Genomic DNA, 22,400 nt, shown 5'->3' with positions numbered 1-22,400 from the left:
GTTCAGTGTCAGCTTTATCGCTGAACTGTGCACCCATGCTGCTTCTGGAAACAGAGCATTGATGTGAGAAGCCATCTGTTCTTTGCAGAACCCCTGCTGGAAGGCTTTGGTTAAGACTTCAGTGGAGTCCCCAGGCCAGTGACTTCCCACAGTCTTAAACCAACCATGGATACATCCACCAGGGACCTCATTTTGTGGGGGGAAACTGAGGCATGGAGTAAGTCACGTGCCCATGGTCACAAAGGCCGGGTAAGGGTGATAAGCTGAGGTCTGGCTCCTAAGCACAATAAACCCTCCTGCCAACTTGATGTTTCCAAAGAGATGATGAAACAGCCCACCCTGCCCCCTTCCTTGGACTCTGCCCACCTCCTCCGGCCCCACATCCTGTGCCTCACACACCCATCAGGCTCCCAGTCCCTGTATCTGCTGTGAGTGTCCATCATCGGCAGCTCTCAGGCCCCTAATATGAGGAATAGCTGGGACCCAGGGAGAAGGGGGCAGCTAAAGGCAACTTAGTTCTGCTGCTTCTCCACCTTGTGGAAAAGCTGGAAGACAGGCCACAGGAACCTCATCTCTTTACGACCACAGATTTGACTATGTTAGGAAAAATCATTTTAAAAAAATATTATGGTAAAATATACATTTTAAAAAAGGTTTGGAATTTCAGTGGAACTAGGAAAAGGACAAAGAGTGAGGCTAATAGAAGGACTTTGAAAGGATCCATCTCAGCCTGGGTGAATGAATTTTTCCTTATCATGCAGACATTAGACCATTCTATTTGCTTTAAATAAAAGATGCTTCATCTTAACTGGCTATGAAAGGGTAATATTGGAAACACAGACACTGAATTAGAGAGACAAAAAGAAAATGTTCCCTCCCTGTGCCCCCCTCCCTGCCCCAGTTCCACCCCTTTTATTCTGAGCTTCTCCTCTTTCTAGAACAGTTCTCAAAGTGAGGTCCACAGACAACACCCTTTCAGAGGGATCTTCAAGGGTCGAAATGATTTTTATAATAATATTAAAACCTTCACCTTTTTTACCGTGTTGACATTTGCATTGATGGTGCTTAAAACTCCTGGAGCCTCAGCACTAAACTGTACTAGCAATCACGATATTCTTCATCATGTACTTGCAGGAAAAAAATACTAGTTTCCTTTCAAAAAAGTTCTAAATGAAGCAGTAAAAATTAAGTTTCTTAATAAGTGAAGACACATCTTTTTAGTTTCTGGGTAATAACATGGAAAAGTACACAGAAGGTCTGGTGCTACTGAGATAGATTGGCTGTCCAGGGAAATGCAGTTGCGGATTTGAGTTGCAAGCTAAACTAACCATTTCATTCATAAGCGCCATTTGTATTTGAAAGACCAACTGACAAATGATGTTTATTCAGACTTGGGTATTTGGCAGGTATTTCCCCAAAAGTAAATGAAATCAGTCTGTCACTTCCAAAAGAACAACTTTAAATATTTGTTGCTGATGATAAAATTTGAGCTTTCAAGTGAAAATTTGAATTTTTGAAAATTTGTATCTGCCACTGGGAGCTTGATAGCTTCTCAGGACTTTTCTGGTGAAACTGGTGGTGAGAGTAACTAATGTGATCGTTTGATATCATATGTTGAAATGAGTCAACATTTTGAAGCAGTGTTTTCCAATGACTAATGCATGTTACAAAACCACACATGGGTAAAAGATCCATTCAAAGCGCAAGATGGACCAATGGAACTTACTGTAACCATAGGCAAGTTTATTGATATGGTTTCATAGGCCAACTGGAATTTATCTTTAAGAAACTACCATTTGTCAGTTTAGATGTAGTATAAAACAACATCCAGTTATGTGAAACCGCTATAAAACACACTTGCCTGTTCCAATTACAGATCCCTGTGAGGCCTGATTTTCTTCAAAATGTATCCCAACAGACTGATGCAGAAGCCAACATAGGAATCCAGCTCTTTCCCACTAAACCAGACATCAAAGAGATTTAAAAACATGTAAAATAGTGCTGTTCTCACTTTTTGGGAAAAAGTTATTTTTTATAAAATATTAACATAGATGTAATTTCAAAAATGAATCATAGTTTTAAACTTGCTTTAATTTCTAATATGGTTAACATTGAGGACCAGTGGTGTGCTAGTAAGTGTTTAATAACCTGCTCCCTGAGAAGCGTTGGTGGGGGAAGCCCTGACTTGTAGTGTTTGCTGGTTTCAGTGGTGTAACTTACTCTCGTCCCAAACAAGTTTGAGCTACTAATACCTTGCTGATGCAAAGTTGGGGAGAGGCCCTCACCTTCAGCTCTGGCCAGCCCGTGGCAAGCCGGCTTCAGCACACCACTGATACAATCTACCTAAGTTTTTAGAATCCTCACTTATTTTGCAGAGTAGAAAGGTGGTCCAAGAATGAGTTTGAGAAGAGGTGTCCTAGGGACCACCAGCCTCATCTACGATAAGTCATCTCGGCAACATCAGAACTCCAGGGGAGTCAAGATCTCAGTTACAAAAGTCCTTGAACTTCAAACTCCAATGCTCTTATTAGAAACATCCTAAAATCTCTTGTTATCTCTGCCAAACCCCTGGCAAAGAATAGACCCCTGGATTTTTCTATTTTAATCTCTTCTTGAAATTTTTTCGCGTTAAGGAACACTTTTGGGGAATTCCTTCAGGAAGTGCTCACAGTTGGTTCCAGCTTGGTCCCAATTTACTAGGGGATGGGTGTGTGAAATCAGTTAAAGGGAGATGTAATTCTGAAGGACTGAGCAGGTGTGTGTCCGGCGGTTCTGAGCCCAGTATCCTGATTCCACCGCCTCCACGCCGGGGGGTCGGTGGGGATGAAGAATGAGGACCCTTACAAGGAGGAGTTTGTATAAACAAAATACTTTATTATTTGAGAAAGAAAAGGCCAAATTACAAAACTTTTATACTCAAGTCCTGCTCATTACCACGCCAAAGGTTTACCATGGATTTGATTTTCCATAACTATTGGGTGGAGCCACATAAAACTGCCAACTTTGTAGATGAAACACAAAAACATTGGCAATTTCACGTGCTCAAACCCCATATAAAATGATCCAATAGCTAAGATTTCTTTTTGGCAACAAGATGTTCCCAGTCCCATGTCTGTTGATGTTATAAACAGATGTCTGAGAGATAAACAGGTCCTGCTTGAGAAAAACACCTTGTGCGTAGTGATACTGGAATACAGTCTTGTGTGGGTTCTGAGACTGTGTGGTGCCCCTTCCAGCTCTGCTCTGCCCCGCTCGCCCTACCACCTAAGCCCCTGGTCTCATCGCATGGATGATTCTTCTTGAGAGATGTCACCGATGGTCCTAGTATCTCCTCATGCTGCTAGTGAGGGCTGTCCAACTCTGAAACCGACTTGACTTGATCATTTACAAAAGGCAGGAGGCACAGGCTGAAGCAGGGATTCCTTTGAAACAACTACATAAGTCTCCATCATGATCAAGATGTCTTCTTCACAGGAACAACCCCAATCCCTTCTCTTTCCCATCTTGTTGGCCCTCTCTTTGCCTCTGGGCATTCTGCGTCCAAGAAAATAAAACTGTGGACACTAAGCAGAAAGGAGCAGCTTGGTATCCAAGAAGCCCGAGACTCGACAGGTAAACAAGATGGGGAAAATCAGGCTTTACTCACGTTCAAGAGGTTTAATAAAGCTTCCCCTCCCCCTGCACCTTCAGCTCTGTACGTCAACTGTACATGGAGCTGAGGTAAAAATAAAACTTTCTTTACAAATTACATTTTTTTCCAGTGAATTACTTTTGCAGTAAAAATAGCTGCTACATAAATCCCTCCTGATCTCTGAAAAGGAGTCACATATTTCCAAAAATAGTATTCTTATTTTAATCAAACAGCATAATTTGGGGCACGGGAAGGAAGTGGCTGGTCAAGGGGAGGTTAGTTGTTGGGGGAAAAACAGTTGAACTCAAAAATAAGTTTTGTATATAAACTGATTTAAAGGCATGCATAAAATGGAAAATGTATGTCATTTGTCAAGAAAAATACTGCTTTATAGCTTTTACATTACAATTAAAGGAGAAGCAGAGAGCCCAGATGGGCTCCCAGATAATAACATTAAGTTTCTTATAAAAATTCCCAAATGTACAAAGTCCTTGCCATAGATAACCCAGACAAAACAAAATGAAAAAAAACAGGAATTAACCCTCTTGGACCTTATTCCTGTAGGCATATTAAATGTAAATAATACACACTTTACAACTTCTCTTAGTCTGCCCTGGCAGATTAAATGTTTGCAAAATGCCACCTGTGCTCTTGACAACTGGAATACATTGCAAAATGCTGTCTGCATTCTCATTTCACATATAGTTACATAATTATTTTAAATTACAATATACAATTTCTGTTAAATAGGTCTGTTAGGGGATTTTGATAACAATTATAAGGTTACAGTCATATATACAAACTAACTTCTGAAATGGCATGATTGTTTCCTTGCACTCTCTTCCCCCTCTGAACCAGAGACCTCTTTGGCATTGGCGTTTCCTGGTTGCAAAAGGCAAAAGAAAATCCAAAAGTGTGTGTCCACGAGATGCTCGCTCCTTTGAGAAGACCCAACAGCCTGAACGATCCTATCACGACACAGCCCGCCCAGAGCCAGGACGGCTGCCTGGTGCTTCTTTCTGGGCCATTCTAATGTAACAGCATCTTAAGTTGCGTGTTCCTGGCAGCAGGAGTTAGAAGCGAGAAACTGTGCTGCTTTCGGCAGAGAACCGCGGTACCAGATGAAATAAGGCCACTGCTTCTTGGAGACGTTCCCAGACGCGTTGATCCTGCCTCTCGGGGTCCTTGGATGGGTCCCCATGGCCCCAGTTCCAGCCCCGGGCGGCTTCAGTCCTCCGTGTCCAGCTGGACGCCCAGGATGGCGTGCAGCTCCTCGGGCGTGAAGCCCAGCAAGTTCTGGAGGTCACACACGAAGCGGTACACGTAGCGCTTCCCCGACGTCTTATGGATGATGTTCTTGTCGTAATAATAGCGTAAACCCCGGCTCAGCTTCTCGTAGTTCATCTTGGGCTTGTTTTTCCGCTTCCCCCACCGGCGGGCCACCTGTGGGACGGATGCAAGAGTTCCATTCAATTTGGCAATTAAGAAAAAGTGCATCACTTTCCCAACAGTGATTCGGATGCAGGCTCACTTGACCACTACGTAAGGACCACAGAGGTGTCATCTGCTTCTGTGCACATGCCAGGGCTCTGCATCCCCCCGGCTGTTTTTCGGGGGATGGAGGGAGGTGCTGATGCGAGAGCGAGGTGACCCCACCCAAAGCTCCGTCTGAGGAGGCCTCTCACTCAGCAAAACCCCCAGGAGCCAAGGGTTCAGAATCAGGGAGGTCCTGAGACGAGGGAAATGCTGTGTCCCACCCACCTCCTGGGTTTGAATTCTGACCCCCATGTCCACAGCTGCTGAGTGGAATCAGGACCTCAGGACATTCTGCATCCCTCAGTGCTTCTGCTGCCCTAGGATACCGGGGAGGTGACAGACTGCACTCTACTGGTACCAGAGACCAAGGGCTCCCCCCTTACACTGTCCTCGAGGGGCTGGTATCGGACCTGCCCTCGGCTTTCTCCTCCAGATGGGGCTGGAGCAGCTCTGCCAACCTCAGCCGAGGAGCGGGCTCAGTCCCTCCAAGAGAAAAGGCAAATTTCCTAAAACATCTTCAGATGCTCAGGCGAGAGCCTCAGTTGACAGCTTTCCCCTTTCAACTAGATGACAGAGCAGGGTGGTGAAGCCTGCCTGGTGCTGTGTGCGTAAACAGGGGACACTATAAACTGTTCATCAGCGAAACGAGACTCCACATTTCCCGACAGTCAGGCACGCCTCCTGTGGAAGTGCTCTCATCTGTCTACTGGTGACCCCTTTCCTGCACCCAGAGAATTGGATCTGTGAACCCCACGGGATGGAATCAGGTTTGAGAGCCTGGAGAGCAAGTTCCCAGGTTCTGGACGTACCTCATCGGGGTCAGCAAGCTTAAACTCCCATCCGTCCCCCGTCCAGCTGATGAAAGACTGACAGGATTTGTCGGACAGCAATTCTAGAAGAAACTGCCACAACTGGATAGGTCCGCTTCCTGAGGGCAAAGCGGGCGGGTTATGTTCTTCTAGATTTAAAATACAGCATGGCTTTAGTCATCCTACTGAACCAAGGAATGTGAGACCTGGCTCTGGACTGGGTGCCGAGGTGAAGGCGCGACTCTGGGTGCTGGTGACAATCCTGGAGGGCTTCCTCCACGCCCCCTGCTCCTGAAAAAGAGGCCGCTGGGCCCTTGATTGCTGGGTTTGGTCTTTTTGGAAAAAAAGAAAAAAAAAAATTCTGGGCCACCCACTCTTGGCATCAAAATTTCTCACCCTAGGGCTTCGCTGGTGGCGCAGTGGTTGAGAATCTGCCTGCCGATGCAGGGGACACGGGTTTGTGCCCCGGTCCGGGAAGATCCCACATGCCGCGGAGCGGCTGGGCCCGTGAGCCATGGCCGCTGAGCCTGCGCGTCCGGAGCCTGTGCTCCGCAACGGGAGAGGCCACAGCAGTGAGAGGCCTGCGTACCGCAAAAAAAAAAAAAAAATTCCTCACCCTATGTAATTGTTCCTTATGTAATAACTTTCAAGGTTTATTTCTAGAAACACCCAGTGGGACAGGGATGCAGGCGGTGGAAGGAGCCTTTCAACACAGGATGAGGCGTGTCATTCTCCAAATCCCATGCGTAGCTTTCTTGCCAGATGACAATGGTCACATTGCTTAACCCAAGACTTGCTTTACTCAGTGGTCACTGGGGCATCTGGGGTTGTAGCCATGGCCTCACCGCCTCTATCTGATGAGGTATATGCTCCGCAAAGTGCTCTTCATATACCTTTTCTCGATTAATACTTAGAACTGCCGCCACCTTGTGAAGTATCACCGTATCAATATTTTAAAGATGAAGGATAAGATGGGCTCAGCGGCTGGGTGCCTTGCCCTGGATCACACGCTTATCCGAGCACCGTTCCACAAGGCACAGTGGCTATATTGTTGATAAGGCTGTGTGACCTTTGTGACCACAGACAGCTATCTTCCTCTGAGCCCATTTCCCCACCTGTAAAATGGGTTACTACCACCCATGCTAGGCTGTCCTAGGGTCTACTAACCATATGCCTACCACACGGACCTGGCAGGCAATGAACGGTAACTAATACTAAAATGAAAACCACATGGCTGTTTACTTTCTTATCAGGCCCTGATGCCCATGTATGAAAATTACAGCAGTTTCCACACTCTCTGAGTATTTTAACACTTTTTCACGGCTATTTGTTTTATGTGACAGAAAAAAAATGGGTGTCTACGTATTCTTATATTAACCTATTGGATTTTTTTAAAGCAGGTATTTTTTTTAAATCCCCAATGGCCCCATATGTTCAAAATATGAAGGAAAAAAAAAGCACATTTAAGGATACATGAAGCAACGAAAAAAATTTTCTGATATTTTCGCTGAAGTACTGGAAATATCTGGTTCTAAAAACAGCTTTAATATTTGTCCCCGGCCTAGAATAGCTCTTACCCAAACCTTCAAAATAAGATGGATTTGAGAAGCAAGCAGAGGTAAACAGTCCCCAGGTTATTGGAGGCTGGCTCTGCTGCCCCTCCCCCAGCCAGTTTACATTCTCTGAAATTCCTGGCGTGGCTGAGTCAGGGCTTAAGCCTCCACAGGCCCGTGTCCCCTGCTGCTGCTCTTCTAGGCACTGGCCGGGCACATCCCAGGTGAGGGAGCAGCAAATTTGGCCTTTTCTGAATTCAGGGAGACAGCTCGCTTGGGTTCAGGATTACACCCCACGCATAAAACGTGGGGTGTCAACACAATGTGGTCCAGCGAGAAACGCCCTTGATGAACAGGGAGGGTGCAGGGCTGGGCGGGTGCAGGGGAGGGGACGGGGACCCGGGGTGGCGCCCACCTGTGAACCCGGCCAGCACGGCCGCAGGTATAACTGGTTTGCCTTGCTCCACCGGGTCGCTCCTCTCCTGGATGTAGTCCTTGAAGGACATGGTCGGCTTGCTGAGGCCCAGGGACTGGCTGCAGTCGTCCTCGAAGCTCTCAAAGGACGGTACCCGCTGCACATCCAGCAGGGACGACTGGCTGTTCCAGGACTGCAGCAGCGACTCCGAGCTCTCGAAGCTGTCGGCGCCTGTCTCGGCGGAGTCGTGGTCTCCGGGCTTCCCTGGCAGAGACAACAACGGACTCTGACCCTCCAGGACAACAGCACGTCTGGTGCTACCACCCACGGAGGCGGCATCATCGCCATTGCCCCCTTTAAGTGTTCACCCTGCTGGTTCAGAATCACCCAGACTTTTCACGATGCCCTGAAACAGAGCTGCTTATTCCTTATGATACATATGCTACACAATCGCATCTTCCGTCAACGGCAGGATGTAGCTCCGAGCAGAGGGCTACACAGCAAGGAAAAGGGCAGCAACGTGGATGGACCTCAGGCACACACAATGCGAGCAAAAGACAAACACAGGAGAAAACACAACCTGCGTCAAGTTCAAGAACTGGCAAAACTATGGTGATAAAAGTCTGGACAATGATGGGGTGGGGATGCTATTAACTGGGAAGGGGCGTGAGGAAGCCTTGTGGGGTGCTGGCACCCTCTCCATGTCAATCTGGGTGGCTGTCACAGGGGTGAATATGGAAAAATCCAACCTGAGCTTCACGCACAGTACATACGCATCCCCACACAAAGAGATCTGTCACCTTCCTACACTGCCTCCCGCAATAGCCCACTGCGTGGACGACTCTGGCCACAGGAGCAAGGACTGTGTCATTCCCCCGGCACCCCCAGTGCCTGGGACCTGAGATACGTTAGGAGTAAGCTCGCCGAGCACCACTGTTGGGACCGTGACCCGACGGACCAGTCCTTGACACCTCCTTCACTGGCTGAACTCTGGATGTCTGAGCTCATGTCACCGTGGCTGTGGGATCGAACCAACAGCCCTGCAGAGAAGGGCACTTGGAAGCCGGGATCTTACCAGAACTGCTGGAGAGCAGATTCAAGGTGGCAGCCGGGAAGTCCTGGCTGATGGAGCAGTAGTTGACGCTGACGGTGCTGAGTCGGGCCTTGGGAAACATCTGGAAGTCCTGCTCGGGACTGAGCGTGCTGGGCGCTGAGGATGCTGGACACAGGCCATCCAGGAGGCCGCCTTTGGGGTAGTTCTGCGTCTGCATTCCATACAGCGCTTGCTCCACGCCAAAACCTGCAACAGGACCACAGATGGCAGAGCCGTCAGGTGACATCAACGTGATGACCAGAGACCCTCCACACCTCAAAATGGAGCGCGAGCAGGTCTGCCCGCTCCAGCCCTCCCTCCCCAAAACCCCAGTGGACGTGTGAGCTTGGGTGGGCAGCAGCTTTTCTACTGTGTCCTCCCCTTCTCTAACTGTTCATCTTCTCAGTCAATGAGCCCTTTTCCAAAACGCCTGCAGCCCCTGGACCCCGGATGCAATGCCTCATGTGAATATTTCTACACCTCTTGTTTTTCAAGTGCTTCCATGTGAGCCTTGGGACAACAGGGTCACTGGATCTTTCAGCTTCTGAGGAAACTAAGGCTCAGACAGATGAAGTGATTTGCCGTCCAGCCAGTGACCCATAAGGGAGTATCTCCAGTTGCCCTGCCCACTCTGGCTGGAGGACCACCAAAACCTACACTCGCCAGTGTCAGCCACCGCGGGGGTGGGGGGGGGACAGAATTCCATGACACCTATTTAAACCCCAAAGTTCAGAGCAAATTTAGTATTGCTGTCCACACACTTCCTGGGCCTGCCACCTTTGTTTGTTACACTAATCTGACCACAGCAATTGGCTCACTCCATTCTGCCCCTTGAGTTATAAATTGCCAACTTATAGCCCTGGCCAAAGCAAAGATAACGTAAGTCACTGATGTGACGTTAAATTTTCTAGTAGCCACACTGAAAAACTAAAAAGACACTGGTGAAATGAATTTGAATATTTTACTTGACCTAAGAGAGCCATTACCATTTCAATACGTAATCAGAATTTTAAAAATTATTAAGGAGATATTGACGTTCTCTGTTCAATACTAAGACTTTCGGATCGGGCGGGTGTGTGTTATATTCTCACTACACATCTCAGTGTGGACTGGCCGCACTTCTGGATTTGTGAATGCGTGTGATCACCGTATGGGACAGTGCAGGCTCTGCCTTCGAACCTTCCATGAATCTAACAGGAAGACTCAGAAGCTCTCAAGGGCAGAATTAATTGCACTGACCTAACGAATTGCTATTAATCCAATGAGGAACTGAGTTGAGGTGTGAAATTTCTTCATACTGATCTTCTGTCTTTTCTTGGTTTTCTGAAAAATAGACAGAGGAGACATAAGATTATAAATTGAGAGGTTTAAACTACAGAAGAACAAAAGTTCCTTTCTGAATTCCTGTTCTATGGTTATTTCAGCATAACAAAATGCATTTTAGCACTTCCCACTTAACCTGACGGAATGTTCCATGTCATCATGTCGTTTAAAAGCACTAGAGACAGAAATGTATTTTTCTAATAACTAGAATAAGTCTTCTAAACTCCTCAGTGCTGTTATTGGCGAAGCTGAATTTTCTAGTACACGAGAGAGATCTAGATGGTGTATTGAATTTCATCTATGTAGTCGACAAAGGGTTAGTAAACGCTTACGAAGTACCCCCCCCCCCCGTACCAGGGGCTGGAATACAGCAGATTAGTAACATGGACACAGTTCCTGCCCTGGTGAAGCTTCTGACCCATCACCTCAAACCCTGAGGTGTGTCCAGGGGTGGTGAGCGCTGTTACAGAAAGAGAGGTCAGAGCAGTGCTATGGGCATCCGAACAGGGACACACACGCCCAGGAACTTAAAGGGAAAAGGTTAGCATTCCCTGTGCGTGCTTACGTCCTACAAACACACAACCACATGCACGCCCACCAAAAATCCAGACCCACACAGACTCACACAGCGAGAAATGGCAAAACAGGTCTAACTTGCCAGCAAATAGATTCACCAGAAACTTGTCAGACCAGACATGTCCAAGTTCAGGGAAAAGTTGAGGGTCTTTAAGTTTCCCTGGCCCTCAGAAGCCATAACTAAGAAGAGCTGGCAGGCGACCCCGAGATCTTTTTAAGATTCTGAGTCTGTGGCAGACGTGGAAACTCAGAGTTTAAAATCAATTAAATGAGGAATACTTCCCTAAACTCTTCTCACAGGCTTATTTTCTTACATTTTTAACTTGAAGGATTCCCTCACTATACCATTTCTCCTTTGTAACTCAATATATTTTTTAACATTGGTGTCAATGCTCTTTTTAGGTCTAAATCAAGACTTTCTATATAAGAGCTCTTTTTACTCAAAGGCCAGTCCCTGTATAATACTGTCAGTGTGTAAATATGTATCAATTACTTCTACATTGGTTTATAAACATAAAACAAAAAAATTCTCTGTTGGATTCCATTTGGTAGGAAATGTTACTATAAAATTCCCAGTTTATCTGAACAAAGGCTCACTTTCGCTGAGGCTGACTTATTTCCTAAGGCTCTGTGAGGTGAGCTCCGAACACGGGCCTTCTTGCTGTCTCCTCACCTGAGCCACACACGTATGCCTCCAACTCCAACTCATGACGTCTGGCGACACTGAACACCTTGGTGACTAGGGCTCCTGCCTTGTGGCCAGTGCTCCCCACACACGTACTTAAGTGGAGTCAAAATCCATAAATCACCTCCACGTAGCTGACTCACGCCAATGGCATTTTCAGACAATCTGCCCTACATCACTGAAATGCCAACCGTAGATGACCCCCCACATACACCATCACTCTTCCCTGCTATGCTCACCCTGCCTGGGGAGCCCAGTCGCTTACTGGTACCTTTGATCATCTGCTCCAGGTGTTCCCAGAGAATGTCACCCACAAAGTCAGGCGCCAGCTCCAGAAAGCGCTCCTTGCCAAGGTTACACAACACCTGGCCGGTCATGCCGAACCTCTGGAGGTTGACGTCCACCAGACTGAACTCGTTGGTGGCCCAGAGAAGCCACTGGCACACCTGCTGCTCAGTCCACAGCCAGGGATCTACCGGGGAGGGAAGAAAAGGATGCAATAAGGCCAGAAGCACTCCTGATTTACCCGCAGAGCCCAGACGGGCACCAGAGTCCAAGGAAATGAACAAGACACCCAGGAAGATGTTGAGGCACTAAAAGCAGTGCTGGATGAAGTGTTCAGTTGGTTGGATTTTGAAATAAAAACTGGCTCAGCTTAATGACAGCTCTGTCCCTCTTTTCAATACGCCCTAAACAAATGCTTGAAATTAAGTCATCTCAAGCTATGGCAGCCTGATGGCTCTGTCTAGTACAGCACAGGCGCAGAAAGCTCCAGGAAGGAGCGCTTACTCTTCGGGATGCCAAGGCGGCGCTGCTCCTTTTTGAAGCCACTGAAGGTAGCTTTTAAGGCTTGACTCATCACAGCCTTGCTGCATGGGGTCAACAGAGGCAACTCACAGTTGGTCGAGTCTGGAAAAGAAACCCCACGGGGATGTTAGGAGTTCAAGCTGGCAGCAACACAGGGAGAATTGCGGGGGGGGGGGGGGGCGGTTCTTAGCTTCTAGGGAAGAACAATTCTGATCTCAAATCTTCCGCATCATTCCTTTGATGAGTGTAAATATTAACGAAAACTGTGTTTTTGACTGCAATGGAGAAAATATCATACATCTCATAACTACACTTATTTAAAAAAAATCTAAAACAAAACTCGAGTTTGATTTTTTGCCAAACTTCATAGAGCAGTGATGCCTAGATAACGGTTCTATTTAAGACTATTCTTACATTTTCGACAATGAAAGAAGTTGCAAGTTTTTGGCCAAAAGCCTCAAGGGGTTGTAAATGGCTAATTTGGAAGCGACATCCATTAAACTAAGCGGCAGCAAAGGAACATCAGATGGAACAGGAACACACAGCACTTAGCACCCGTGACGTCAATTTTTATTGAAACACAGCCTTCTCTGGATTCCCTCAGCAATTTCAAGAATGATAAATGACTGTCACATGATGGCACGCTTACGCAAGCATGTGTGTTTTAATTAATTTTCTGGGCTGTATTTTCTAGCACCTACTTCATATGACAAAGTAATTTCTGGAACGTTTCCAACTAATAACTATCACAGTAATCTCAGAGGCATTACTTGACGTGCTATTCCCTTAAAAAGAGTAAACAAGGACGTTAAGAACTACGGAAGCAAACGCAGATGGGTAAAGATGAGCAGGAATAATTTGTTGCCCCAAAACTTGGGGTAGGGGAGGAAGATCCAGCTAAGGATGCAAACCCTGGATGAAAAGTTGGGGTGCATTTTAATGTCTACTGGTCTGCTTCGCAGAGGGGGCTGGGAGATGGGGCCTGGGCTGGCTGCAGCGTTGAAATATCCTAAGGAGAAGCTGGGGAGGGGGGGAACCCCTGTGGTTTGCTCCCAGCAGGGCACCCACCCTCCCTTGGGTGTGTCTGGCAAGTGAGGACTTCAGAGTCACCAATTGCATATAAAGGAAAACTGTCTTCTCTCAGATCTGAGTCTCTACCGGACTTTTCATACAAAGATTCAAGATACCAACATTCATCACTTATGAATTATAATGTAGGAACTGAACTACTTAGGGACATCACGCTCAATTTGTCAAGTCTGAGTAACAAATTACCATGAGAAATTGAATCCAAGCCTGTTGGCACTTCCTGGAGTGTTTGCTCTTCATTTAGGGAGGGGAAAACAGCGAGCGGGGAGCCATCAAAGGTGTCAAAGGCAGGCTGGCGCTGCAAAAGCAGAGGGAAAGAAAACTGAAACGTGACATTTAAACTTACTTAATGACCTATTTTCAAAGTGGTCCATGGGCAGCCTCATTGATACACCCTGATTAAGCTGTCAGTCATAAAGCCACGCATGGAATCAACCAGTCTGAGTGGACTTCTGACAGGGTCAAAGTGACCAGAACAATTCTACTTTACTCTGGATCACTTACAGGCATACCTTGGAGATACTGCAGGTGTGGTTCCAGACCATCAAAATAAAGTGAATATTGAGGTAAAGCGAGTCACACAAATTTTTTGGTGTCCCAATACACGTAGAAGTTACATTTACATTATTAATTGTACGATAGCATTATGTCTAAAAACTATGCATACCTTAATTAAAAACTACTTTATTGCTAAAAAATGCTAACCGTCATCTAAGTCTTCAGAGAGTTGTAATCATTTCACTGGTGGAGGGTTTGAAATATTTCGAGGATTACCAAAATGGGACACAGAGACACGAAGAGAGCAAATGCTGTTGGAAGAATGGTGCCGATAAACCTAGGACGCAGGGTTGGCACAAACCTTCAATTTGTGAAAAGCGCAGTAAAGCGAAGTACAACACAACAAGGTCTGCCTGTCATCAACCTCAGAGCCAGAATGACTGGGAGCTTATTTTTAATGGCTTAACCAATTTAAATGAATAAATTAAGTAAACAAACCTAAAACCAAGAGAATCTTAGAACAGTGCCTGGAGGGACTCAGAGACCACTGCGATCCAAACACCTGGGCGGGGCTTCCCTGGTGGTGCAGTGGTTGAGAGTCCGCCTGCCGATGCAGGGGACACGGGTTCGTGCCCCGGTCCGGGAAGATCCCACATGCCACAGCGAGGCCGGGCCCGTGAGCCATGGCCGCTCAGCCTGCGCGTCCAGAGCCTGTGCTCCGCAACGGAGAGGCCACAACAATAAGAGGCCCGCATACCGCAAAAAAACAAACAAACAAAAAGAAAAACAAATACCTGGGCCTTCTAAGCTACTTGGGAGAGATGCTTAGGCTGTGTGTATAAGAAAAACGACTTGGTTCACTGCAGTTAAAATGAAAGGCGAGTGATTAAATGAAAAACCAAACAACAAAATACATTACTTTTTCTGTTGAAGCATTTATTCTGAAATGTTTACCATGAAACACTGCAACTGAAACTACATGTCTTTCCTTATCTATTCCAACGGTTCAGAAAATAATAATACATATGAGAACATTCCTTAAGACTTAATTTTGTAAAAGTTTAGTGTATTGAAAAGGACACCCCTCCCCCATCATCTATTAAGGGGAAAGATTTCTAAAGGAAATAGGTTTAAAGTTAAACTATCTATAATTTAGGGGAAAGAGGGGGAGAAATACACAGAGAAAGATACGCCTGGAACTGTGAGGATTTCTAATAATCTCATCTAACATTTACAAATGGAATAGCCTTTAATGTAAGACTCATTGGGACTTCCCTGGTGGTCCAGTGGTTAAGACTGCACTTCCACTGCAGGGGGCATGGGTTCGATCCCTAGTTGAGAACTAAGACCCCTCATGCTGCATGGCGTGGTCAAAAAAAGGAAAAGTGACTCATTTATGAGTAACACATGTAACAGATAAAGGCTTGGTTCATCACTGCCTAACCTGAAGAAAAACGTGAAGAAAGGTTATATGTTTCCAACATAAGCTGGAAATCCCATGTCATGTGCAATGCGATGACCCATCTGTTGAGTCATCAATTAAAAAATGTGTAAGACATTTACAAATCAGTTTGTGTGTTTTCTCTTTAGAAATGCAGACCAATGAATGACGCATTACATACGAAGTAGGAGCTCAACCCAATGATGTCCCAATGATGTTGGAGTCCGGCTCCCCAAAACCCAAAGCAAAGATGTCCAACTGCCCAAAGCCCACGGGGGAAAGACAAATTCTGAGTGTGAAATACTCATCTCGGCTTATGAACTACCTTATAGCAGCGCCAATTTTGGTGAAATAGCCAATAGATTTTTTAAATTCCCACTACCACTGCCCAGTGACTAAGAAATGCCTGCCCTTTCCTGACTGTACTCCTGACTGTTCTTTTTTTTAAAACCAGGAAGCCAAAAGACAAGACAAATTCCTGCTACACATTTCAACGCATCAAATTTCAGCAACTGACAGTTTCTTCTGAGCCCAGAGATCGCACAGGCATTGTCAAACTCTTCTAGTTTATAGGAGAAGTCTTCTCTCTAGAGGAGTCGTTTCAAACTTAATACCATAATTTCCTGTATGGTTTCTGCCATGCCAACACTGGAAACGTCTGACCAAAATGAACAGAAAAAAGGAAACCTCGCTGACTTGACGTTTGATAATTTCATGACACTCTAGAAAGGTCTGTGCCAATTTTTGCCTCTTGGGATTCTATCAGACAGATAACCTCACGCTGATCCACTGAGAAAAATGTAACATGCCAGAGACACATCATCATACAAAACACCGAGCTAGGAGGAGGCTAATTTAAAACCCTGTTTCTGAGACATGTTTACTTCTCAGCACTAAAAAAACCCCAATCAAATCTCGCTGTCACATTTGTAGAAGGCAAATGGGAAATTATCAGTTTGTGCTGCTAAAGAATGTTCCCCAAAGGGACTGAGACAGAAACTACACAGAATGTTTATTACGCAGCTGAGAAGGCTCTTTGATCTTTAATCTGTTCTTTGGTTTACATAAACAGGCGCAGTTGTGTCTGGAAGGACACAATGGATGCAGACTGCCTGCATCCCGGTGGGCACTGACCCTTCTGATGGGAGCTGCAGCAGCAGCTGGGCCCGCCTGCCTCTTCTAAGCTCTTTCATTTCAGTTCTTAAACAACTTTTCTGTCACCCAAGAAAACTCCTGGGGGGACAGAACAGATAGCTCCTCCAGCTCTGTTCTCTGGAGAATTCATAGGATTTTTCACCTGGTAGGAGCCTCTGAAAGAAACTACAAAGGCCTCACCATCTACAAATTAAATGGTTTCATATCTTGGAGGACAAGTTGAACAAGCACCAGGACACCCATTTTGCAGACTAGAAAATGGAGGCCCAGAGAGATTAAGCAAACAGTCCAGAGTCACACAGCCAGTTAATTAAAAAGCTAGGGCTAGAACCGGTCTTCTGGGACCCCAACCCACTGTTTTTTCTCCTAGAGATTGAGTTTTCCAATTTTTTTTTTAAGTTTTAATTAATACTTGTTCACTCACCTTGAGTGTCCCTCTGTAACTGCTGGACACAGGGGCCACCTGGTCCATGTTCTTGATTCCAAAATCATTCATCTTAAAAAAAAAAAAAGAAAAAGGAAAAGAAAGGAAGAAAGTCAAAGAGGCAACAAATCAAGTCCACATCCACACCTAATTCTGGCTGAGTTGGCCCAAGTTCTCCAGCCCTAACAGGTCATTCAAAACTGAACGCCAGGAAATCTTCTCACAAATGGGATGCTACTTAAGTAATTAAATAATAATGCTGATTCTCCGCTGAATTCTATTTAGATTTGAGGCATACAGATAAAGTTGCCTTCTAGCCGGCTGGGTGAGCTGAGCTGGGGGCCTGGGTCCTTTCAGGACAGGAGTGGGAGGATGCTCAATTCCAAGGTCACCTCGGGGTGTGGGCCTGGAGGGCTGCCGGGCAGGGGAGGGCTATCTCCCTTATGCAAAGGGGACTGTCAGCTCAACCTGGGAGCTCCAGGGCAAGCGCAGGGATGACGTGCCACCGCAGCTCCCAGATCCAGGAAAGCCTGCCGGGAGACCTGCCTCAGAGGCCCCCTCCCCTCTCCAAGCTGTGAGGAAGCACACAGGCCCAGGAAGCAGATAAAAGGGAGAACCAGGGCTGCAGCTCAAACCCTCCTGCGTTGTCTAGATCCTCCTGCGTTGAATACACAACCTCAAAATACGTCTGCTTTGCGTGTTGCTCAGCTGTGCATCTCTTCAAGAGGAAGTAATTCTGATCACAGATCTGCCTTACTTGCTTGGATGGTCTGGGCTTATCCTGGGCCTGCACTGACCGACGTGGCAGCCACCAGCCACGTGGGGCTCCTGAGCGCTTGGCACTGGGCTGGGGCGAATTCCGACGTGCTCAGCATGTAAATTTCAAAGATTTCGTAGCGAAAAGTAAAGTATCTCAGTACTAATTTTGGATGTACTGCATGTTTATGTAATATTTTGAATGTGCGACGTTAATTGAAACACATTGAAATTAATTTCACCACATTTACCGTGGCTATTAGAAAACTTAGAGTTGCATGTGTGACGGGCATTTGGACAGTCCCATATGTGACCTGTGATTGCTGTAATCAACTGAAAACTTATTTGGGGCCCTAAAATGTAATTGTTTGGTGGGGTAAGTTAAACATTAATAAGTGAGAAAGGTACTTAGATAATCCTGCCTTAGTGTTAGATTAAAAAAAAACAGAGCAACTAAAGCTGATTTTCAAATAACCTGGGAATCCCCTATGACAGTAACCCACCCTCCCCGCTTCACAGCCTTGAACTGGGGGTCTAAGAAGGAAGCTTTACGGGGTACCTCTAACTGCCCGCCCTGCGGTCTCCACTGAGGGCTCCTACCTGTTACAACCAAGAACCCTGAGTAATTAAAACATTGTGCAATGGATAGACTCACTGGCGGAGGCAAACAGCTTATTTTCCTGTAACTACTTAATTCGAGTTTGTACTTTCTTGTTTTCTCTTTATAGTCAACGTTATGGCTAAACAGACCTCCCAACAACTCAGCACACAGACACACACCCCCTTGGCTAGAAAAGGCAGTATGCGAGGAGAGTCCCAGCTACCAGGGAGGCCAGAGGCACTGGACAGGCCTGTAAAAACCCTCAGACTGCGGGTAATTATCTTGGGGGCCAGTGGAGGTGCGAAAGCTTTGACAGTAAATCATAGTTGGGGGTGGAGGGGTGGGAGCAGGGGTTCGGAGGGGAAGAGTCGTCCTGGATCAAAAGTGACCGCGTTTGCTCAGAATCTCCACTTGGTGGATCCTGTCATCCACCTGCACTCAAGAATCAATACTCACTACTGATGATCACTGCCCTGGTAGATCGCACCTTGCTAAGGGCTAAGCCTGAGCTGGGGCACCACACCTTCCCACCTCACTCAACTGTCTGACATCCCCGAGCGGCAGATGTTATACCATCTTACAGTGAGGCAACAGAGATCTCGGGATCTTGCCCAGGGATCACACAGCTACTGCGGGGGCACCTAAGGGGCACAGGGCAGACCAAAGCCCCGGGGAGTATGGCCCTACCTCCTGAGCTCCTCCAGGAGCCAGGATCACCCGAATGATGAGGCGTGCGCCCTCCTCCCAGCACATCAATACAGAGCAGAGATGGCACACAGATATCTTTAGCCTAGGCCCCTGCTCGAGACGCTTCATGATGTGAAATGCTCCTTAATGTAGAGCTTTCATCCACTGACCTGGATGAACTAAGTCCTGTCACCCGGCTGATTACATCAGCAAGCCTCAAACAGGAGACCAAAATGAAAGCACACCTTGGGTGTTGTCAGTTACCCATCGTCTTCGCCTGGTTTGCGGACTTTATTCCACATTCTTCAGCTTCACGGAGATGGACAGAGAATAGATGCGGAAGGCAATGGAGAAGCCTCGCCTGATTTTTGTGTACAAATACCAGGAGGAAAGGCAGTCTACCACTCCCACATAGAGAGCTGTAATGACTAGCTATGGAATAGAATTCTTCTGTTGTCCGGATTTTAATTTGTTTTGTAGAAACCATGTAGAATCAAAATGCTCTGCCGATGCTTTCTGACAAACACATAAATAATCAAATTTAAGTTCCCTTATTTTACTCAACACAGCTTGTGAAGGTGGCAGACAGGCCAAGTTTCTCCACCTAAGTCAATTTCACATTTAGATCTTTTTGGTGTTGCCCTATTGATCGATGCTTTTGAACAACAGAAAAAAGGGAAAATGGCAGAAATGGAAGGGCTGAGAATGGTTAAATTTTAAAACAAACAGAACTTGCCGGACAACAGTACCCTTATGGAAACAAGTGATCGCTTATGTGAGATTAGAGCACAGGTTTCTATTTAGGTAAATTTAAAAAAAGCAAGAATAAAGAAAAACAAGTCTGAAACGCACTTTTGAAGATTAGTTTGCTTTTTCCTTTGAAAGTTATCAATCTAGAGAGAGGAATGACTAATCCCAGAAATGAGTGTTTGATTATTTCCCTGCAGGACTCAGAGAGCTAGCATTTACTGTACTGTGATATCATTCAGAATTTTAATAAACCTTAACTTAGAGACTTATCTCTCTGATTGGTGGTGATGTGGGCAAGCAGACAGCGCACAGCCGCTTCCACTGCACGGAACAAACATAATCTCTTACGGGTAAATTAAAATAAATTACCCCTATCTCCAAAGAGAACTGCTCACTTCTTTACTTTCTAAATCAGCAGTAGCAGGTCAACTACTATTTTCGGATACCCTAACACTGAATACAGGCCAATATAAAAGTCTCATGAGCTTAAAAAAAAAAAAAAAAAAAAAAGCCATACACGCTCAAACGCTGTTACCCCTTCATCCAAAATGCTCTAAGAACGGGAAAATAAAGTCAGCCTTGTGTACCCACATCTCCATTTCCGACAGCCTCCCCATGTTCGCCTCGCAGGACCGAGGGGCCCGGATCCAGAGGTCCTGGGGCGCCCGCGGGGGTCCCACTGGAGCCGCAGGACCCTCCAGCCGCCCCCCTCGCCCGCTGCCACGGCCGGGCCCTGGACCTGGCCGCGGAGGTGACCAGGGGATTGGGATCGGCGCGTTTTCGGGAAGCCGCAGCCTCCCAGGTGTTTCAGGGGCCCGGCACCCCAGATCTTCCCGGGCCCGGCGTCCTCCCAGCAAACCCGGGCGCGCCGGGGCCCCTCGGACACCCTCTCCAGCGTCCCCCACCCCTTCGTGAAATCAGGTCCGCCGGGCGCCCACTGGCAGGAGTCCCCCTACCACGCCCGCGTTTCCTTTTAAAACAAAAGCAAGTGAAACAAGCGGCGCGCCCCGCCCGCCCCTGCCACCTCGGCGACCCCAGGGCCGCGGCCCAAGTTCGCAGCCTGCTCCGCCCGTCACCGCCGGGCCCACTCCGAGCTCTGCCCGCCGCCCCGAAAGCCACTCGGCCCCAGGAACACGAGCCCCGAGCGGACCGGATCCCAGACGCTCGACCCCCGAATGCTACGGATAGCCGCCACCCAGCCTGGGTCCCGGCTGCGCCCCGGAATCCAGACCTCGGCGCCACCCACGTCCCCCGCCCGGTTCCTGGGTTCCCCGGTAGAGGATCTGACGCTGGAGGACGCTCCCCGCCGGACCCCGGCCGCCCGCCCGGCCCGATCCCGCTCTTACCGCGCCTCTTCGGGCAGGGCCGCCGGCGGTTCGGGGCCCGGGCTCCTCAGTGCGCGCCGGCTAGGGCGCGGGCGCGGCCGCGGGCGCGCGGCGGGGGATGTCTGGCAGGCCGGGATGGGCGGCGGACTGCGGGCGGCAGGCTGCTGGCGGGGCGGGCTCCGGGCGCTCGGGTCTGGGGCTACACCGCACTCCGCGCAGCCGCTGGAGGAAGTAACCGGCTGGTCCCCTCCGCCGCGCGCTCTTCAGGAGCCGGGGGAGAAGGGAGGACAAGAGGGAGGGGAGACGGCAGCGAGGAGGGGAGGAGGGGCTGAGGGGGAGGGGAAAGGAGGGAGGGGAGTGGAGGAGAGACTGCAGAGGGCGGGTGGAGGGGAGGGGAGGGGAGGGCAGCGGTGGGGGGGGGGGAGGAGAAGAGCAGGGGGCGGAGCCGGACCTTTCAGGCGGGACCTCGCTCGGCGCCTGATGTCTCTCAGCTGTGCCTTGCCTGCTGTTCCAGGGCCGCTCTGGGCCGGGGACTCCGAGGCCTGGCGCCCCGTGCTCTGTGTGTCCCGGGAGCTCAGGAGGAGAGTCGTTCTTTGGTTTCTTCCCCGGGTCCGGAGGCTTTAACCCCAAACGTGCCCTGGCAGGACTGGAGTAGTACTGGTGCCACCGAGTGGCCGCAGGGCTTGGGGTCATAAGGGATTCATCCTGGCCCCATTCTTGGACCTCCTCGTGGACTTATGATTTCTGATCATTTTTATTTCTGATCATTCTGTCATGCTGACGCTGAGATGATAAAGATGCAGAATGGGCCCTTTTATGGGTCACGGAGTCCCCCTGCTCCGAGAAGCCCCATTCCTACAGCCTCCGTGTGAGTGGCACCCCCTAGAGTTGAGCGGTGCCTTAGTAGTAACCAGCCTTGGCTGAGCTTCCCTGGGCTAATCCTCGTGATAATTCTCCAAGGCATTATTGTCCCCACTTTAAATATGAGGGAGTTGACCCTCAGGGTAAATAACTTGCCAAGTCATAAGACATATAAATGGGAAATTCAGGGTTGAAACTCCAGTTTATCTGACTTCTAACTATGATCAAAACCATCACCCATATCTCCCATTTCCATTTTTAGCAGGAAATATTCAATACTTGAGTCCCTGGCTAGAAACGTGCACATTTCCTATTCAGATTCAGGTCAGATTCTCAATATTTTGGAGAAGTATTTAGATTCCTAAAAGTATTTATAAAATAAAAT

The 22,400-nt window shown here is 47.7% G+C and overlaps 1 protein-coding gene across 1 annotated transcript; it reads right to left on the bottom strand.

Moving 5' to 3' along the window:
- Positions 1-2,859: 2,859 nt before the first annotated feature.
- ETS2 (ETS proto-oncogene 2, transcription factor) lies at positions 2,860-21,192 on the bottom strand. Its single transcript, XM_065876207.1, has 10 exons — positions 21,176-21,192; positions 17,036-17,107; positions 13,704-13,815; positions 12,411-12,530; positions 11,893-12,093; positions 10,277-10,360; positions 9,020-9,244; positions 7,945-8,208; positions 5,977-6,095; positions 2,860-5,074 (listed from the first exon to the last, which is right to left on the bottom strand). The coding sequence occupies exons 2-10, from the start codon at positions 17,105-17,107 to the stop codon at positions 4,859-4,861; spliced, it is 1,413 nt and encodes a 470-aa protein (XP_065732279.1). The 5' UTR covers positions 21,176-21,192; the 3' UTR covers positions 2,860-4,858.
- Between the last annotated feature and the right edge of the window lie 1,208 nt (positions 21,193-22,400).

The sequence above is a fragment of the Phocoena phocoena genome, chromosome 4, assembly GCF_963924675.1.
Source record: "Phocoena phocoena chromosome 4, mPhoPho1.1, whole genome shotgun sequence".
Taxonomy (NCBI): Eukaryota; Metazoa; Chordata; class Mammalia; order Artiodactyla; family Phocoenidae; genus Phocoena; species Phocoena phocoena.
Note: the sequence above shows the minus strand (reverse complement) of the source record. Positions and strands in the feature narration are given on the sequence as shown.